Source organism: Rhinopithecus roxellana, chromosome 15 (genome assembly GCF_007565055.1).
Source record: "Rhinopithecus roxellana isolate Shanxi Qingling chromosome 15, ASM756505v1, whole genome shotgun sequence".
NCBI classification, from domain to species: Eukaryota; Metazoa; Chordata; class Mammalia; order Primates; family Cercopithecidae; genus Rhinopithecus; species Rhinopithecus roxellana.
The window spans coordinates 7,188,937-7,208,182 of NC_044563.1; the positions used below are offsets into that span (position 1 = coordinate 7,188,937).

The window sequence follows — 19,246 nt, forward strand, 5'->3', positions numbered from 1 at the left end:
ATTTAGGAGGCATGTAAATTCCAGGAAAAGCTGAGCCCAGTTTACCTCCCTCCCCAGGGGACCAGTATGGGAACATCCTGCACCTGTACGAGCGAGATTGCTCCATCCAGCGGCGGCACCAGAAGGTGGTTGAGATTGCCCCTGCCGCCCACCTGGACCCGCAGCTTCGGACTCGGCTCACCAGCGACTCTGTGAAACTCGCTAAGCAGGTGAAGGGTGGGCTTCCCGTGGGGACAGGAGCCTGTGCTCACAGGCCGGCGGGCCTCTCAGTGGGGCGTTGGTGGGGGAAGGTGACCCTGAGTGACTAGGGAAGGGGAGAAGAGGGTGAAGGACTCTCTCAGGGGCCAGAAATGTGTCCATGGCATCCTTTCCATGTGCAGTTGAGGCACCTGGCCCAGAGGCCAAGCTTAGAGTCCAGGATGGCTGAGAAGAGGGAGGGAAGGAGCCCCAGCCGCCTCCTCAGCCCTGCTGCTACACAGACCTGGCTTCTCTGTGGCACCGGCTCATCCCTGTCATCAGGAGAATGAGATTCCGTGGATTCTGTCAAGATTGAGGACCATTATAAAGGCAGTCCTCCCTCATGTGCTTCTGTCTCCTACGTCGTGTATATTGTGATCTGTTTCCTTGCTGTGCACCCTCTGCCCATCTCTGCTCTTCTGGGAGCTCTGGTCGGGGGGTCCTGGGCTGTGGAGGAGGCTGAGGTGGCAAGCTATCTCCCCACAGCAACCTGCCCTAGGCCTGGCCTGGAGAGCATCTGCTGTGGCCAGGCACGCAGTGGGGCCCTGCCCACTCTTCTTGCCCGGCCTATGGGCAGCGGAGGATGCTGTCACCTCCCCAGGCTGAAGTCCGGGGTGTGTGCTCTGCAGCAAGGCCTCAGCCACAGCTAACACGAGGCATTGACCAGGGTCACGTTTCGAGCTGAGGTTTGGTTTACCTCAGGAATCAGGTCTTATTCACTGGCTTATACTATTTCACATTCCATAACAGGTTTGAGGGAGGTGATTCAATCTGGTTTGTGGTTTTGGTGGGGCCAAAAGTGAAACTGGAATTAGGGCTGAAACTTGAGTTAGAGTCATTATCTGTTGGTACCTCTCAAATGAATTTTTTTGGGTGGTGGTGGCCAGAGGTGACTGCGCAGTAGACTAGAAGGGGACTTTCTGAAAACACCTCCAAGCAGAAGCAGGTGCTGGGAGAAGTCTGGGTCTCCGGGTCTGAGTGGATGACACAGCCTTGGCGGGCAAGCCCTGGAGGCAGCAGGGCAAGGTGCCGAGACTGGGGTGGGTGGAGGCTTCTGCTCATGTCTCTTAGATGAGCTGGGTATAGCCATCTGTGGCTCCGGGAACCCGGGAACCCAGCGGACTACTTGGGGGACGGGTCCGGGCCCGAGCCCTGGGGTCTGCCTGCCATCTTTGGGGGAAGGGTTTGCCGCAGTCCGTTCTTTTACAGAGCCAACCCAGTGGGTGGGATGGAATCCCTGTCCTGGGTCCAGTCAGTTCGCCCGGGTCCTGCCTGTGCGCCCCCTGCTCACGCGGCTGCCCCCACAGGTGGGCTATGAGAACGCGGGCACCGTGGAGTTCCTGGTGGACAGGCATGGCAAGCACTACTTCATCGAGGTCAATTCCCGCCTGCAGGTGGAGCACACGGTCACAGAGGAGATCACCGAGTGAGTACAGGCGGGCGGGTGGGCGGGGCGGGACGCGCGGCCTCTAGGTTTTGCATAAAGTGCAGGCGAAGTGGCTCCTGGGGACAGCCAGGGGCTCACTCACTCCCCACATTGGGGGATCCAGGTACTTACTGTTTTAAAAGTCATTATTCTAACAGCATTACATGGTTATTATAAAGATCAGCACAAAGGAGCAAATAAAAATGACTGACAGCCCTCCTGTCTGTCAGGACGCCGCCGATTGCTCAGGCCCAGAGGAGGAAAGCAAGGCTCAGAGACATTTGGAGAGCTGCTCGGGCTCACCCAGCTGGCGCTGGAACCCAGGCCTCTCCGGTTGTCTTTGGTTTGCTGCTTTCCCGGTTTACTTGCTTTACTAGAGACATAGTTTAATGCAATTGAGATGTTTTATATAGAATTTTTATTCTACTTTTCAAATTTAATATTTGTTGAAGGCATTTCCCCAGGCCATAATTCTCTCTGAATACTTTTAGTGGCTGCGTACTATTCCGTCTTGCGTATATTTCTTACATAGTCTTCGATTGTTAGGCAATTAGGTTGTGTCTGGCTCTGGTGGTTATTAAGGGTATCAGTTATCATCTGTGTGCCCAAATGTCTGGCTTCAGCTCTGAAAAGTTCTGAGGGTAAACCCTTCAACAGGATTATCTGATTGAAGGCAGCATCCCTCGGAACAGCCCTCTAGAGAGGTGGCACTACCATGCCCCCTGCAGGCACTGCGGATGACATTTTTAAAATGTGCCTGGTTTCTAAATGACAGTCACGATGGCCCTCGCCCCTTCAAGGTCTCTATTTTGAGCCATGTAATTTCTTGACGCTGGCTTTGGGCCAGCCCATCTCACTGTGGAGCATCTCTGACCCCAGTTCTGCCCCCAGTCCTGACCCCACCTGAGACTGAGGATGCTGCCGGACTGGCTGCTGTGGCCCGCCAGGGGCATGGAGGCTCCTTCCTCTCCTTAGAAGCTTAGAGACAAGGCCAACACTTTAGCCCAGTGAGACTTTTCCCCCTCAAGCTGCTGTGAACTCGTTGGTCTTGGGTCTGTCTACAGCATCCTATTAGGGATGGGACTCTGTCTGCCCTGGAGCACGGGCTTTGTGTCAGACAGGGCTCAGGTGCTCTCAGGTCCCGAGCCACATGGAGCTTGGGTGAGCTCCAGCCTCTCTGACCCTCGAGCTCCTCATCTGGTGGGAATGACAGGGCTCTCAGTGCATTGTGGTGGAGATGAAGCATGGGAGGAGTGCAGCCTGGCCCATGGCACTGAGTGGGAGCTATCTCTGCTGTGAAGTGGTCTGGCAGGCAGCAGGACCACGGGGAAATCCTGCCAGCGTAGGTTCCAGGCCGCCTGCATCACAAGCCTCAGTGGCAATACATGTAAAACCTTGAGTGTTTTTTTTTTAAGACAGTCTCTCTCTGTTGCCCAGGCTGGAGTGCAGTGGTGCCATCTCGGCTCACTGCAACCTCTGCCTCCTGGGTTCAAGTGATTCTCCTGCCTCAGCCTCCCAGGTGGCTGGGATTACAGGTGTGCACCACCAGGCCTAATTTTTGTATTTTTAGTAGAGACAGGGTTTCACCATGTTGGCCAGAACGGTCTCGAAGTCCTGGCCTCATGTGATCCACCCACCTTGGCCTCCCAAAGTGCTGGGATTACAGGCATGAGCCGCGGTGCCTGGTCTGTTTTTTTGTTTTGTTTTGTTTTTTTAAACAGCTGTTCCACTTGGACTTATGACTGCCCTTAGGAGCAGTAAGGCTGAGCTTGGAAAACCCTGCAGAGGTGGGGAAGCTTGCACTCTCCAAGCATCTCTAGGGGGTTTTGGGCACAAGCCCAGCGGGAAGACAGGCCCCAGAAAGACAGGTCCTGACCCAGCACCCACTGTGCAGCCCTCTCACAGCTGTGGTTGCCGTTTCGAGGAGCCCAGCCTTCACAGCACCTGTTCTCTTGCACACTGCCCCCCCCTCACAGCCACCCACACAGCATAGCACATATGGCCCCAAGAATGAGCTATCCTGGCCCTCTGACCTGGAGACCTGCTGAGGCTTCAAATCTAGGCTTTACCAAGGGGGAGTTTAGGGGAGCAGGGAAAACAGAGCTTAAGGAAGAAGGAGGCAGAGTACTGGGAGGAGCAGCTTAGGGCTGCGTGGACAGCGTCTTGAGTCAGGGGTGCGGGAGCAGGTGGTCCTGGTATTTCAGCGGGCCCTCTCCAGCTGCCAGGCACAGTGTAGTTTAGTCTGCTCCTGGTGGGAGCAGGGCAGGGGGCTGTGGAGCCACTGGTTAGGAGGAGCTGGTTGTTCAGGCTGGCCCAGAGCTATGGGCAGGGGTCGCACTGTGTGTGGATGCCCCCCTAGCTGCCGTGCCCCTCATCTATCCCCCGCCTCATGTTCCCCTTCTTCTCCTGTCCTCTCCCCGCTCCTCCCCATGCCCCACAGTGTAGACCTGGTCCATGCTCAGATCCACGTGGCTGAGGGCAGGAGCCTACCCGACCTGGGCCTGCGGCAGGAGAACATCCGCATCAACGGCTGTGCCATCCAGTGCCGGGTCACCACCGAGGACCCCGCGCGCAGCTTCCAGCCGGACACTGGCCGCATTGAGGTGGGCAGCGCTCGAGCAGAGGGAGACGCCAGCTCACCTGTGCACAGGTTCTGCTTGGTGCCTGGGGCTGCGGCGCCAAGTTGCCACAGCTTGGCAGTTAGGGAGGACCCCCATGTGGGCTCTGAATTGGGCGTAGAGTACACGGAGGCAGGCAGTGCCTGGAGGAGGGACGGTGCCTCCCAGGGGAAGAGACCGCCGGGCATCCAGGCCAGGAGGAAGCCATGAGGGCGGGAGCGGGGAGCAGGCCAGCTTGCTGGAGCAAAACGCAGGGACCCAGACACAAAGCCAGCCCCTGACCCTCCAGCTCCCACAGGAGCCCCACGCCTTGCTGCCCAAGCTCCACCTCCCATCTAAGGAAGGGCCAGCAAGGCAGGACCTGGGGGTGGGGGCAGCAAAGGACTGGGCCCAGAGGTCCCAGTGGAGTCTTAGCTGAGCTCAGGGGCCCATCAAGGATGGGTGAGGGAGTCGGAGATGGCGGCACAGGAGGGAGATGAAGAGGCGGATTCAGGGCTGTGAGACGGCGGCCTTGGTGGCGGGAAAGAGCTGGTGTCGGCGCTGAGGCAGCCTGGGGCAGGCTCCCCAGCACAGCAAGATTTGTGCCTTCTCCAGGAGGGCTCCCTGTACCTTCCCTCCTCTCAGCAACGGGACCCAGTCATTGACCTCCAAATCCCATCTCCCCAGCCTCTGGTCCCAGCTGTTGGCAGGAGCCCTGTGGCCTACTCAGTGCCTGTTCCCAGCCCTGCACGTGCTACCAGCACTGTGCCAGCTGTGCTGGGGACTTGCTCCCTATCCAGGGGCCTGAGCCCCAAAGGAGGCAAGACGTTGATGGAGCTCCAGCTCTGCTCAAGAGTCCAGGGCAGAGGCCCCCAGGCTTGTGTGGGGGCGGTGAGGGGAGCAAGGATGAATGTGGGCCAGGCTCTGGGCTTCTGAGACAAGGGAGGCTGGGGGTAGGAACCAGAACTCTCTGGATTCTGGAAGCAGCAGAGCTTGTGGCTTCAGCAGGGAGCTGGCCGCCTGCATTCTGTTTCTGGAGGAATCCGTAGGCGGAGGCAGCCCCAGGCTGAGTACTGTCCGGCAGCCCCTGACTTCTCTGCCTCCCTCCATCCCACTTCCAAGGCCTGGCTCTTCAGAGCCTGCCTCACCACAGAGTATTTTTAGCCGACAGTTCCTGCTCTCAGCTGAGTGTTCACCCTTAAATATTTTATTAAGTTCCTTTTTATTGAACACAGGCCTCTACCCCTGAGAAGCGGAAATGGGCAGTGGGTGTCCCGAGTCCCTCTGGGTGGTGCCCCTATTCCCCTTCTTCCTTACCTGGGCCTGACGGGTCCCCCACCTCTGGGGAGCCTTTCTCTGCAGGAGCTCATTCAGGCGGCACGAGCCACCTGCCCTGCGTGTGTGAGTGTTGGCGCCTCTGTCTCCTCCTCTCCGCTGCCCCTCCCGTCGCTGTCTGGCCCTGGCCCTGGCCCTGGCCCTGGCCTGCTGCCCCACTGTCCTCTCCTCGCCTTGGATTGCTTCCCTGCTGGGTGTGGACCCTTGGGCAGGCGCTCTCCTGCCTCTGGCACTTTCCCTTCGTTTCCTCTCCCACTTCCTCCTCGTTGCCTCCTCTCCTTCCCTTCCTCCCATCCTCCCTTCTGGAAGGAAAGGAAAGGAAGGGAGTGTGGGTGGATGTTGAGGCCTTCCCCACCACCCTGTTAGAAACAAAAACAACCCCCCCGGTCCGCCTCGCTTCTTGCCTCACACGTTGTCCTTCGGGGGCCCTGTTGCCGGCCTGTGCGTCCCCTCGCTGTCTGGGAGTCCATAGCGAAGCCCTTTAGCGGCTGGGTCAGACCTCGATCCGTGCTGTGGAACAAACACATGGACACGTGGATGAGTCTGAAAGGCCAGAGGGTTGCTCAGGCAGGTGCAGCAGGTCCGTGGGAATAGAGGCAGGGCCGGCCCCTGCCTGCCCAGGCCCCTCTCCTGCTCTCCGGCAGGCATTCCCTTCCTCCTCTGCCCCCTCCCAGCTCCTCACAGGGAGCCAGCAGCAGTGACTGTGGCACATAGAGAAGGGACGCACTCCTGGGTTTGGTGGCAGAAACAGAGCAAAACCTGACCAGCCAGAGCTGGGGTTCACCTGTGGACACCGCACGCTCGGCTCTCAGCAGCTGCCAGGCGCACACCTGGCCAGCCGCGGGATGGGTGGGGCCTTTTTGACTGCAGTTTCTGGCACAGGTCCTCACGCCTCACCCTTCCCACAGGTGTTCCGGAGCGGAGAGGGCATGGGCATCCGCCTGGATAATGCTTCTGCCTTCCAAGGAGCCATCATCTCACCCCACTATGACTCGCTGCTGGTCAAAGTCATCGCCCACGGCAAAGACCACCCCACAGCCGCCACCAAGATGAGCAGAGCCCTTGCGGAGTTCCGCGTCCGAGGTGTGAAGGTGAGAGCTGCAGCCCCTGCCTGCCTTTGCTCCCAGCCCTTGGAGGGTCCCCTAGCCGTTCACTTCCCCACCAAGGGCCCGGCACATGCTCTCACCTCAGCCTTGCCCCTGACTGATGGGTCGAGGTCAGTGGCTCTCCCCAGCTGTAGCTGCACACCAGACTCCAGCTGTTTTCAGACTCTGCAGGCACCTGGGCACCCTGCTGCAGGAGTCCCTGCGAGTGGCCTGGCCGGAGCTCTTCCTCCCACGCCTCCTGTCTAACCTTGTTCCAGGGAGACCCACACTGCTTCCTGCCCCTCTGGGGTGAGAATCACCTGGAATGTGTGTTAAATATCATCAGGCCTCCCTTCTGGAAATCCTGATCCCGCAGGTTGGGGTAGAGGCCCCAGAACCTGTGTTTTGAACAAGTTCCCCAGATAATTCTTTTTTTTTTTTTTGAAATGGAGTCTCGCTCTGTCACCCAGGCTAGAATGCAGTGGTGTGATCTTGGCTCACTGCAACCTCTGCCTCCTGGGTTCAAGCGATTCTCCTGCCTCAGCCTCCCGAGTAGCTGGGAATACAGGCGCCCGCCGCCATGCCTGGCTCATTTTTGTAGTTTTAGTAGAGACAGGGTTTTATCACGTTGCCCAGGCTGGTCTCAAACACCTGATCTCAGATGTTCCGCCCGCCTCGACCTCCCAAAGTGCTGAGATTACAGGTGTAAGCCACTGTGCCTGGCCTCCCAGATAATTCTTAATTTCTGGAAAATGTGGATCCCCACCCCGGGCAAGAGCCCAAGCCGTGTAGATATGGTCACTTTGCGCCGAGTCAGGCCCCCGCCAGCCCCCTGCCCTCCTCACCTGGCCTGGTGCACACAGTGTTGGGTGCTTCGGGGCAGCTGAGGGCAGGGGCGCAGCCAGAAACATGAGCAGGAGGCTTAGGAGGCCCTTAGTGGGCTGGCAGCTCAGCTCAGCTTTGGGTAGCCTTGGGGGGTACCCTGCCTGGCATGAGGACCCTAAATGGGTATTTAGGATCCAAAGAACCCTTTGCTGGGCTCTGTTACTGGTGTCTATAGCTAGAGAGGAATCCACAGCCAAGAAATGCTGCCTCGGCCTTTGAAGCCAGCACGTGTCCCGTGGGTGCTACCGTCAGTGTCACGGCAAAAAGAGCCGGAGGACAGGGGCTCTGGGCACTGGCTGTCCTGGGCACTGGCACCAGCCCCTCTGTCTTGGCCTCGCGTCCTTCTTGCAGCTTCTTCCAGCCCTTCCTGTTGCTGAGGCGCAGCTGGTGGGCAGGTCGGGGGGCATGTGGGCCGTGCTGTCCCTTCAGGGCCCTGCGGTCGCTCCTTACGTGTCCACATGGCTGGTTGGTCACAAGAGCCCCTGGAGGCTTCTGGGCCCATGCCTGTGTGTGTGGCCAGCCTGTCTCCCAGCTTGAGAGGGAGCAGCGCACTTCCCAGAGACCAGGCAGTGTTACTCTTCCGTGGGGAGTCTCTCAGCCTCGCTGTTGGGGGTCCGTGTCGTGCACACAGGCAGAGGTGGGTTGCAACATCAGCTGCTGACATCACGCGCTCCCCCTGCACTTTGCTGCGGCTCCTGGTGTCCTGGTGGGGATGTCCTTCAAGCTGCTTCAGTGTTGAGGGGATCTGTGGTCATGCACAGGGGTGACCCAGGCCATCCCCCTCGCCTGCCCCTGCCCGTTGCTCTGATGGTCCTGGCTGGCTCCCAGGGTTGTGCTCCAGTTCCTCTGCTGCCTTCTCACCCTCAGCAGCTCCCCACGTGCCAAACTGGTCCCTGGGCCATAGGACCTTGCGCCTGCACTGCACCCTGGAGGGCCTGGAAAGATCCTCCTCCTCAGACCGTCCTCTGCCCCCTAGGTGGAGAAAGGGGCACTAGAGCCTGTGACCACAGGGCCAGCAGCAGGATCAGTGTCTCTGGTGTCTGGGGGTGCTAAGTCCTCCCCAAATGTACACCAAGACCAGGCCGCTGGCTGTAGCTGCCCCCTGAGCCTCATGCTAGTGCCTAGCGTGGCAGCCCTGGCTCTCCTGTCCCTTTGCCGTCCATGCCCACCCATGCTGTCCCGTGCCCCCGCCCACTCCTCCATGGCATTCGCTCCCCACACCCTTCTCTGTCGAGGATCTTGCTCCCATTCATCTAAACCAGGCTCTCGAAGCCCACCTCTAGCTGCCTGTTCTGGGGCTGGGAAGGCAGGCACACGCATGTGAGCCAGGTCCAGTGCACACATGAACACACGTGTACGCCTTAGAGCACCTGCCTCACCTCGGCTGCCTGGCGGCAGTGCCTTGACCCTCACACAGAAAATACTAGGGAGTCTGTGCAGCGTGTTCGCCGTGGCCTGGGGTGCCAGGGCTGCCTTCTGAGTTTTCATACAGCACCTGGGGGAGCCCGACCCTCTGCAGGGCTGAGGGCCACGTCTGCCCATGCCCCCTAGCCAGTGCCTAGAAGCAAATAGTTCAGGAGGCTGCAGGGGCTGGGCCAGGTCAGAGGCTGCCCGGGCCTGGCCAGGGGTCCCAGCAGAGGAAGCAGAGCAGGGCTTGTGTGCCCATCTGGCTGCCTCCCTGCAGCGAAGGAGGGCAAAGGCTGCCTTCCCTGGAAGACCCAGAGCACATCTGAGCTGGGAGGTGCCGTTCCACTAGGACCCACAGTTCTGATAGGAACCTTCCAGAGGATCGCGGGCTGATGGCAGCGCAGTGGGGTTCCCTGCCCTTCCTTTGGGATGGCGTTTTACCAGTCCACAAGATGCCCTGGGAGGTGGCAGACACAGCTGTCAGCACTGGGAGCCATGAAAACTTTTCACTGTATGCTCAGCCCAGGTCCCTTCTCCCAGAAGGGCTGCACTGTCCCCCACCTCCTCCTGTTGCTTAGTCCAGTCCTGTGTACCTGTCCTGCAGCCCCTGAAGCGCCATGGGGAAGGCGCTCACGTGTGCTTCCCAGGCTCTACACTGGGCACCACGTCCTGGCCCCACCTGGCAGGAAGGGGCATTCTTTGCACTTACAGGCGAGGGAAGGCCGCCTGCCCAAGCCCATGCTCCTGCAGGCCAGAACACACCAGGCACAGCCCTGGGCCGCCCCCATGGACAGGAAGCCGGGAGGCCCGAGGCTGCTCTGGCTGTCCCCACAGGGCCCAGGAGCCCCGCCCTTGTCTGTGTGCCACCACTGGCCTGTGTCCCATCCTCCCATCTCGGGGGACCTAGCCAGACAAGACAGACTAGCATTGAGGTGTCCCCAACAATTTTATTATAAATAAAAACAAGACTCCCAATTGGTGGCTGCAGCCCCTGCCTTGGTGGCTGTGAGCACCTGTTGGAGGGACCTGCCCCTTACTCTGGTCTGGAGGCCAGAACCAAGGAAAGGGCTCCCTGCCCCGCCAAGCACACAGGGGAGCCTGAGGTACCGAGAGTAAAAACCAGGGAGGGACTCCCAGGCCAGGTGGCCGCCCCGGGCCCTCTGCCCCATGCGGCTCATCCCTTGGAGCACACAAGCAGCTGCCCGTGCATCACACCACACTCTCTTCCAGCCGCTCGGCGCTGCCTCCTACCCCCCGGCACCCTGCTCCAAGCAGCCCTCCGTGCACAGAGTGGCTCCGTCGGGCCCAGGCTCCCCCCAGGCGCCTGGCGTAACCGTAGCACCCGGCGTCTCCCAGGTCCAGAGAGCAGCTGCGCTGCGGCCGGGGCGGGGGGCTCCGTGGCGGGTGGGCCTTGGGTGTGGGGCTGGGGCCTCCATTGGTCTGGGACTGGACGTGGCTGAGCTTGAGGGGGAGGCGGCCATTCCCAGCCCCCCGGCCCCGAACCAGCAAGGCCACAGTGAAGACCAGTAAGGCAGCCACCAGCACACCCCCCACGGCCACGGTCAGGGTCCCGCCCAGCACGTGGGCCTGCAGGGCGTGGCACAGGGGTGAGGCTGGCAGCGTGGAGAAATGGGCACAGCCCAGCAGCCTGGTGGCCGTGAGGTCGGAGGGCCCAGCAGCCGGTGACAAGGCCAGCAGGCAGAGGTCATAGTCAGCGCCGGGGACCAGGTGCTTCAGCAGGAAGTGGTGGCTGGAGGCTGGGACTATCCTGCAGGCAAGGGCAGGTGGTCAGAGCTGGGGGCTGGGGTCTAGCCCCATCCTCACCTCCCCTCTCCCATGCTCCCAGCTCCAAACACCCCTCCCCCTGGGGGCCACTCGGCTCCTGCGTTCACTCAGGAAGGCAAACAGGCTCAAGAGTGTGGCCAGGAGATGGGTGTGTGCACTGGCACAGGACCCAGGCAAGCGAGGGGGATGGGATGGGGGGATGGCACCAGCAGAGGCAGAAATAATGCGTTCAGGCGCGGGCCATGTGCTTCAGACAGACCCAACCGCCACCTGCTGCCGGGGGAGGCCTGCACAGCTCAGTGACACCTGGGACATCTCATGGGGTGGGGTCCTCCTGCCACCCCTTGAGCTCCAGCCCCCTCAGGCAGCCAGGCCAGGCCACTGCTCCTCCAAGAGTCCAGCAGCCATGGTCGGGAAGGGGTTGTCAGCCCCAGAGAGAGGACGGGCAGAAGCAAAGCCTTGTGGGGAGCAGAGGGCGGAGGGAGGGTGCCGGGAGTGCAGCCGGGTGTGGGGCACATGTCCTCACCGGTAGATGAGCGTCTCATCCTCGCTGCTGTTGTACTGGATTTGGAACATCCACACTGGGTCTGCTGGCCGCCCAGGACCCCAGCTCACCAACCCTGAGGTGGCAGTCACCTCCGTCACCTGCACGGCTGGCTCAGACTCCAGCGTCCCCTCACCCTCGGCAGCAGTGCGAGCCGAGGCGGCGATGTCCGAGGGCCCGGGGCGGCCCCCCTCGGTGCTGGTGTTCCCACCGTGGGGCAAGGCCAGGACCCGCAGTTCTACTCGGGCCGTGGCCTCACCAGCAGGGTTGGTGGCGATGCAGGTGTAGCCCCCAGCATCCCCAGCGCCAGTCACCCCAATCTCTAAGGTCCCGTTGGGGAAAGCCCGGGCTCGGGAGGAGTTGCCAACCAACCGATCGTCAGGACCGACCCAGTGCATGGTGGGCGCGGGGTCACCCAGGGCCCGGCACCTCAGTGTGGCCCGCTGGCCTTCCAGCACCCAGAGGCGCTGCGTGTGACGGGCAATGAGGGGCGGCTCACAGGAGAACTCGCCCTCGGGCACTGCCCAGAAGTAGCGGCCGGCCAGGCCGGGCGGGGAGGCGCAGGTCTCCAGGTCGTCCGGCCGCGCCAGCCGCCGCAGCCACAGCAGCTCACAGTTGCAGTGCAGGGGGTTCCCGCTGAAGCTCAGCACCAGGGGGGCGGGAGAGGCCTCTGCGTCACGCCCACGAGAGAAAAGCGGGTCCGGAGCCAGCGTGGCCAGGCGGTTGGAGGTGAGGTCCAGGCGGGAGAGCTGACCGAGCTGGGCGAAGGCGCCTGGGGGCAGTGCATCAATGAGGTTATGGTCCAGGTTGAGGGTGTGCAGGGCAGGCATGGCGCCGATGCCGGCCCAGGGCACCTGCCGGAGGTTGTTGTAGGACAGGTCCAGGTCCTCCAGGCTCTCGAGGAAGTCGTCAAAGGCTCCTGGTGCGATGCGGCCCAGCTGGTTGCCGCTGAGGATGAGGTGCTGCAGGTTGACGGGGCCCCGTAGGCTGCCCGTGCCCAGCTCCACCAGCCTGTTGCCATCCAGGTGCAGGGAACGCAGGCTCTCGAGGTCCCCAAAGGCGCGGGCCCCAATGCGGGTGATGGCATTACGAGACAGCGTCAGGTCCACCAGCCCCGTCATGTTGCGGAAGTCAGGGGGCCCCAGGGCCTGGATGAAGTTGTCAGCCAGTCGCAGCTCCACTGTGCGCCGGTCCACGTTGGGCGGCACAAACAGCAGGCCTCGGTGGGCACAAAGGGTGCTGAGCGACTCGGACAGGTTCTGGCAGACGCAGGGCAGCGGGCAGGCGGCCGCTCCACTGGCCAGCAGCAGCAGCAGGAGCGGCGGGGCCATGGTGAGCGCCCTGTAGGGAAGGGCCACAGCCCGGGCACAGGTGGGGCTGGCGCAGGTGCCCACTTGGGCCCAGGACAGTCCCAGAAGCCAGCTTCTGTGAGCCTGGCCCGGGGAGGGGCTGGGTCAGAGGCCCAAGAGGGCCGCCAGGGATGAGGGAAGGTTGGGGCCTGCAGGGCCAGGCCCCCCAGAGCAAAGGTCACATTTCCCAAGCAGTTAAGGGGGAGTCCAGGCGCTGGGCACAAGGTGAGACATGAGGCAGGAAGCGGAGGAGGATGGAGAGCAGGGAGGGTCCCGGAACTTCCTTTCCCAGGCGTTCCCAGGAATCGCCAGCCCCCTCCCCCCTCCGCGCCATCCCCTCCCCCGCCAGAGAAGGCGCCCCCCGAACCTCCCGTGGAGTCCGTGTCCCCTCCCTGGCCGGCCCCCGCGCTGCGCCCGGCGGCCCCCTCACCTGGTGTCCGTCGCTCAGGGGGCGCGGGCCGGCCTCCCTGCGAGCCCGGCCGGCCCCCGCCGACTCCTGGCCGCTCTCCCGCGGGGGCGAGGCCCGGGGATGACCGGCCGCCCGCCGCCCACCCTCGGGCCCATGGCGCTCGGGCCCGCGGCCCCGGCTCGCTCGGTTCCCGGCACCTTTTCCCGGCGCGGTTCGCGGTGGCGGCGGCGACAGGCGAGCGGGTGCGCGCCGGCGGGCGCGCGCGCCGCGGACACGCACGTGGAGGGCGGACGGGGAGGGGCGCGCGGGGATCCACCCGGGCCCGGGCCGGCTCCCGAGGTCACGGGGACACGCGGCTGCTGCAGCGTCCACGGGTGGCACCCAGTCACGCCCGAGGCCCAGGCCGGCGCGGGCCCGCCGCGTTGCCCCCCGGCGCTGCCGCAGCGCACTCACCCTGGCACAGGCGCACGCGCCCCCGGCCACCCTGGCGCCCCGGCATCCTGCACCGCACGGGCGCCCGCCGCAGCGCGAACCTCACTCTGCAGACAGCCAGACAAAGCGCCTGCTCGCAGGACCCCTTCACCATCTCCCGGAGACGGGAGTCTTTGTCACATGTCGCTGGGCACCCTCCCCAACACACCCACACATGCCCACACACCCACACGTCCCTGCACCCACGGGCAGGGCCGAGCGCAAACCCGCACTGTTGCTGGGACCCTCGCGTTCAGACACACGCTGAAGGTCATAACCGTTCTGCATCACCGAGTCACGTGGAGGGTCCCCAACCGGCACGGGGTTTGATCGTGGGGGGCTGGGGCGGTCCCCCTGGCAAGGCTGCTGCGGGGTGGGGCCGAGAGGGCTCGGCCTCCGGGCAGGCGCCCCGCCCCCGCCGCCCCGCCCTGTCTCTGCTGCCTCTCCCTCCCTCCCCAGCTGCCCCGCCCGCCCCGCCAGCCAGGCGTTCTGGAGCCAACCGGCCTCCGCCTCGGGCCGGATTGGTCTGCGCGGCGCGGCTTCGCAACGGCCGGGGGCACGCAGTGGGAAGCTGTGCGTCCTCGCAGCGCCTATGGCCCCTCCTTCCCGCTCTGTCCGCGCCGGTCTATTTTCCTGGAAGAGCGGCTCGGAACCAGCTCGGCTCAGAGAAAGGGCTCCCAGAGTGAGGTGGGGGAGGTTCCTTGCTTCCTGGTGGAGAAAGCTGGGGCTTGGGTGGCTCTGCGAGCCTGGTCTCCTTCCAGCTGCCCGCCACCACCAGCGGCCTGCCCAGTTGGGAAACAGGGGAAGTCACCACCTCCCCGTGTCTCCTGGTCCTTAGGCCACCTAAACCTCAGCCATCCTCGTTCTCCCTCCAGCCCTGATCCCCATGGACCAGGTGGCAGGAAACTCGGGGAAACCCAAGATTGGAATTCTGATCCCGTCGGCACAGCAGTGTAGTCCTGGGCACGTTACCCGACCACTGAAAACAAGTTCCTCCTATAGGTCAGGAGAGATGGATGGTACATACTTTAAGCATTTCCTAGGGGCGAGAGAGGAGGACAGCTGCAGCTTGTGAGGGGCTTATGGGCAGCCGGAAGCCATTCTCACTGGCACCACTCACTGGGTTTCGGCTGTGGCGTTTGTAAAATGAGGGAGATTCAGTCCTGGTGCAGGTCAACTCTGATGTGCAGTGGCACCAGCTATGGCTTTGTTCCTCTTCTCCCCATCAAAAATGTTTTCCACCGGGCGCAGTAGCTCATGCCTGTAATCCCAGCACTTTGGGAGGCCGAGGCGGGTGGATCACTTGAGGCCTGGAGTTTGAGACCAGCCTGGCCAACATGGCAAAACCCGTCTATATTAAAAATACAAAAATTAGCTGGGTGTGGTAGTGCATGTCTGTCAGGATGAGGCACGATAATCGCATGGACCAGGGAGCCAGAGGTTGCAGTGAGCTGAGATTGTGCCACTGCACTCCAGCCTGGGCGACACACTGTGTCTCAAGGAAAAACAAAAAAAGTTTTAATTCACTCTAAATATAGATGTTTACCAGCATCCACCATGGCCGCCCAGTGCTGGGAGCTGGGCTCATCAGGAACCGGATGGGCCTGGTTCCTGCCCCCATAGAGCTTACAGAACAGAGGAGAGGATGGGCAGCCCGACAGTCACAAAGGGGAGACGTCTACAAAAGGGAGACGCAGTGTGGGAAAGGGAGGCCTCCAAGGGTCCTTCTCACCCTGCGCAATCGGGGCTCTTTGGATGGTTTCATTAGCTGCCTCCCTTCTCCAGTGCCATGCCTTGGCCCAGCTGAAATGTCAGCGTCTCTTCAGGAGAGGCGGGGGCAAGGCTCAAGGGCAGACAGGCGCGGCACTGCTGGCAGGGCTCCACTCTGTGGTGGGCACCTGACAGGCTGGGAGGAGGCACCTTTCTATCCAGGCCTCCAGGTGATGGGAGCCGAAGAGGAGAGGGCGAGCTCAGAGAGGTCCAGGTGGCCTTGAGTCCCTGTCGAAGGTGCCAACAGGGATCATGAATAAGTGACGCATGGAGATGTTTTCTCTGAGGTGGAAGCCAGGGCTGTTGCTACATGGCCACAGACCATGCTTTCACAGGCCTTGGAGCACCTCTCACAGTGCTGGCCCCCATGTCCCCACGTGGCCATTTAAGTCATACTCACTCTGGCCCAGTCTCATGTTGTCACCCAGCCATTTAATGAGTGGCACTGAGGGCCCCTGTGCACAAAGCACACTGACACATGCCTCAGGCAGCACCCTGCCCCCAAGGGGTTCCCAGGCAGATGAGCAGGTGAAGCCAAGGGGTGCGCTTGCCCACAGGCGTTCCTCAGGGGCCTGCTGGAAAGGTGAGCATCAGCTCTGCCGAGGGTGTGAGGCCAGGACGAAGGCCTTTGAGTTCAGAAGTTCAAGGAGAGCTTCCCAGGCACGTGCAAAGGTGTGGAGCTCGAGGCAAGTTTGATGTGGCTGGAGGTGGCCATGATGAGGAAGGCGGTGGAGGGTGTGGCCTGGAGATGGAGAAGAGGTCACAGGGTCCCGAAATGGCTGTGGTTGAATCCTCTGGGTTGACCAGTGACATGGAGGAGTGGGTGGTGAGGGTGATGGGATGCACGGTTTTGGTGACTGGGGGGACAGTGGGGTACCCACTGGGCACAGGAGGACTGGGTGCACAGGCAGGAACCTGGCTGTGGACTTGCTGAACTTATGTGAGGGGTGAACAAGGAAGGACCCAGGAGGCAGTTGCACCTCTGGGTCTTGCCCTGGAGGCAGAGTCTGTGACTGGTGCTGCAGCCCCGGGATGGGGCCTCCTGGGAGCATGTGATGTGTGAGGAGCTGGGGAAGAAGGGGCAGGAGAGCAAGATGGCTTGGAAGCCCAGGGAGCGAGCAGCAAGGTGGGAGCGCGCCCGCTGGACTCAGCTGGGAGGAGTGACTTAGTGAGAGCGCCAGAGTGTGGTCTGTTGCGGGCAGAGCCCTCTTTCGGGAAGCGTGGGCCGGGGGTTGAGGGTGACTGCTGTGGGTCACGCTGCTGGAAGAAAGGCTGAGCCCTGTTCGAGGCTGCAGGGAGGCAGGAGGGGGTGGCCTTCAGCACATGCTTCGGGGTAAGCAAGTATGGAGGGAGCAGGCCCACGCCCTGACAGCTTAGGGGGCTCTGCCGGAGTGAGGGGAGGGCTGAGGGATGGGGAAGTGCCCCTCTGCAGTGAGGCCCAGAAGCTGTGCTGGCCTGGGATGGCACCTTCAGCCTTTTCTCCTCTCCCTTCCCTGTCTGTGCTGCATGGTGACGCCCTCCCACCCACCTCTGTCCTGCAGACCAACATCCCCTTCCTGCAGAATGTGCTCAACAACCAGCAGTTCCTGGCAGGCACCGTGGACACCCAGTTCATCGACGAGAACCCAGAGCTGTTCCAGCTGCGGCCTGCGCAGAACCGGGCCCAAAAGCTGTTGCACTACCTCGGTCTGGCCCAAGACTGCCCTGCCCTGCCCTTCCCTCCCCACCCTTCCCCTCCCTTTCCCAATCCCTTGCTCCTACCTCCTTGCCACTCCCCATGACCAAAGAACTTCTAGTGCCCTCTGCCCCTCACCCCTGCCCTCATTCTGGCCCTGCGTCCTCTTGTCCCGCACCCTCCCATTCACCACTCTCCTTGCTCCTGATCTGAGAGACCCCACTTTTCCATCCACGTGGCCCTCAAGAGGTCCCCACTGCCTGGTCCCAGGAGGCCCTGGCTTTGGAGAGGACAGAGGCCAGCTGGAAGCCCGGGGATCCTGGAGGGATGTGTCCCTGTCCCTGAGCCCAGCCACTCTCACTGCTGCCCTCTACTCAGCCTCTGCCCAGCCCACCCTGACCCACTGCCCACTCTCTCCCCAGGCCATGTCATGGTAAACGGCCCAACCACCCCGATTCCCGTCAAGGCCAGCCCCAGCCCCACGGACCCCATTGTCCCTGCAGTGCCCATAGGTAGGTGAGATCCATTCTGTCAACTCATGGGGGAGATAGGAGATTGCCACCTGCAGGATGGGCACCAATGCCCCTGTCTACCCTAGGCCCGCCCCCGGCTGGTTTCAGAGACATCCTGCTGCGAGAGGGGCCCGAGGGCTTTGCTCGAGCTGTGCGGAACCACCAGGGGCTGCTGCTGATGGACACGACCTTCAGGGACGCCCACCAGTCACTGTTGGCCACTCGTGTGCGAACCCACGATCTCAAAAAGATCGCCCCCTATGTTGCCCACAACTTCAGCAAGCTCTTCAGCATGGAGAACTGGGGAGGTAGGCTGGCATGCTGCGCAGCGCCTGGCAGGAATTGGTTGTCCACTGTGTGGCCAATCCCAAAGGCTTAGGCCACTGGGGACAAGCTAGAGACGTTAACACCAAGAACACCAAAGAGGAAGAACTGAAGAAGGCACAGCCCCCTCTCCAGCCAGGCCTGGTGCTGGCACGAGGTTGCAGAGCTGAAAACCAGGTGCATCCTGGGAGGCCCAGGGTCAGGAGGAGACATTTGCCTGTTAGTTAATTATAGCACAGAGATGCACAGAAGGTGGGATTATAAAGGGGGCATAGAAGGGACACAAATGAGCCTGGTCTCCCCCTGAGAGATCAGCCAAGGGAAAAATTTGTGGGGGTTGGAGCAGGGAACACAGGGACGGCGGAGATAAGCAGGATCTGGTATTGGGGCCAGAGGCTTGGGCTGCAGAGCTGGCTGCAAGGCCTGGTGGAGTTCCCCAGACACGCAGAGCTGATCTGGGCCTCTTGGTTCCTGTGCAGGAGCCACGTTTGATGTCGCCATGCGCTTCCTGTATGAGTGCCCCTGGCGGCGGCTGCAGGAGCTCCGGGAGCTCATCCCCAACATCCCTTTCCAGATGCTGCTGCGGGGGGCCAATGCTGTGGGCTACACCAATTACCCAGACAACGTGGTCTTCAAGTGAGCCTGGGGTGGGGTGGGCGGATACTACCTGTTGTGGCCCAGAGGGTACCAAGCCACGTGGTGATGGCCTCTGTTCCCCACAGTGGGCCTGACACCAAGTCTCTCTGTGGCCACACGCAGCAGGGGCTGCTGTTTGGAAATAATCGAGAAATGTAGAATGGGAGTTGCAGAGCTGAACAGGATTCTAAATTACCCCCTCACTCCTGGGGCAGTGGAAGGCCTGAGACTTGCTCAGGTCACCCGGTGCAGGGCTGGGAATGGAAACCAGGCCTCAGGACTCCTTGCTCAGTGCCCTCTTCCACAGCCTGCCACTGGCCTAGCTGATCCTCCAGGGCCTGGTTCACACTTGTGTGCCCCCCCACCCCGACCTGTGGATACCACACCCCCTGCCAGGCCAGATCCTCAGATCTCATTCCCTGGGGCAGTAGAGTAGGTCAGGAAGGAGCCAGGGAAGACTGTTCAGAGGGAGGTGGGGTGGGGCTCAGCCCTGGGCTCTCTCACCCTCGCAGGTTCTGTGAGGTGGCCAAAGAGAATGGCATGGATGTCTTCCGCGTGTTTGACTCCCTCAACTACTTGCCCAACATGCTGCTGGGCATGGAGGCGGCAGGAAGTGCCGGAGGCGTGGTGGAGGCTGCCATCTCCTACACCGGCGACGTGTCCGACCCCAGCCGCACCAAGTACTCACTGCAGTACTACATGGGCTTGGCCGAAGAGCTGGTGCGAGCTGGCACCCACATCCTGTGCATCAAGGTGCCTGGGCCACTTGTCCATCTCTCCCTCTCTGTCCCGGCCATGT

General features: G+C 61.9%; 2 protein-coding genes across 8 annotated transcripts in view; one reads left to right on the forward strand and one right to left on the reverse strand.

Annotated features, from left to right (window-relative positions):
• The window catches only part of PC (pyruvate carboxylase), a 108,641-nt gene that overhangs the window by 86,938 nt on the left and 2,457 nt on the right, over nt 1-19,246 (forward strand). For all 6 annotated transcript variants that reach the window (XM_010366380.2, XM_010366377.1, XM_030918639.1 and 3 more), the window contains 9 exons: nt 58-209; nt 1,545-1,663; nt 4,104-4,266; nt 6,504-6,686; nt 16,842-16,986; nt 17,398-17,487; nt 17,574-17,795; nt 18,291-18,447; nt 18,960-19,200. In XM_010366380.2, coding sequence (XP_010364682.1) covers nt 58-209; nt 1,545-1,663; nt 4,104-4,266; nt 6,504-6,686; nt 16,842-16,986; nt 17,398-17,487; nt 17,574-17,795; nt 18,291-18,447; nt 18,960-19,200 — 1,472 coding nt within the window. The remainder of the gene's footprint in view (nt 1-57; nt 210-1,544; nt 1,664-4,103; nt 4,267-6,503; nt 6,687-16,841; nt 16,987-17,397; nt 17,488-17,573; nt 17,796-18,290; nt 18,448-18,959; nt 19,201-19,246) is intronic.
• On the reverse strand, nt 9,900-13,819 carry LRFN4 (leucine rich repeat and fibronectin type III domain containing 4). 2 transcript variants are annotated; one of them, XM_030918641.1, is made up of 3 exons: nt 13,081-13,819; nt 11,284-12,642; nt 9,900-10,740 (listed from the first exon to the last, which is right to left on the reverse strand). In XM_030918641.1, exons 2-3 carry the CDS (start codon nt 12,630-12,632, stop codon nt 10,182-10,184), a joined length of 1,908 nt encoding a protein of 635 aa, XP_030774501.1. In that variant the 5' UTR covers nt 12,633-12,642; nt 13,081-13,819; the 3' UTR covers nt 9,900-10,181. The 2 variants fall into 2 exon arrangements, with proteins under 2 accessions (XP_030774501.1, XP_010364677.1); XM_010366375.2 differs by having other exon boundaries at nt 11,284-13,819.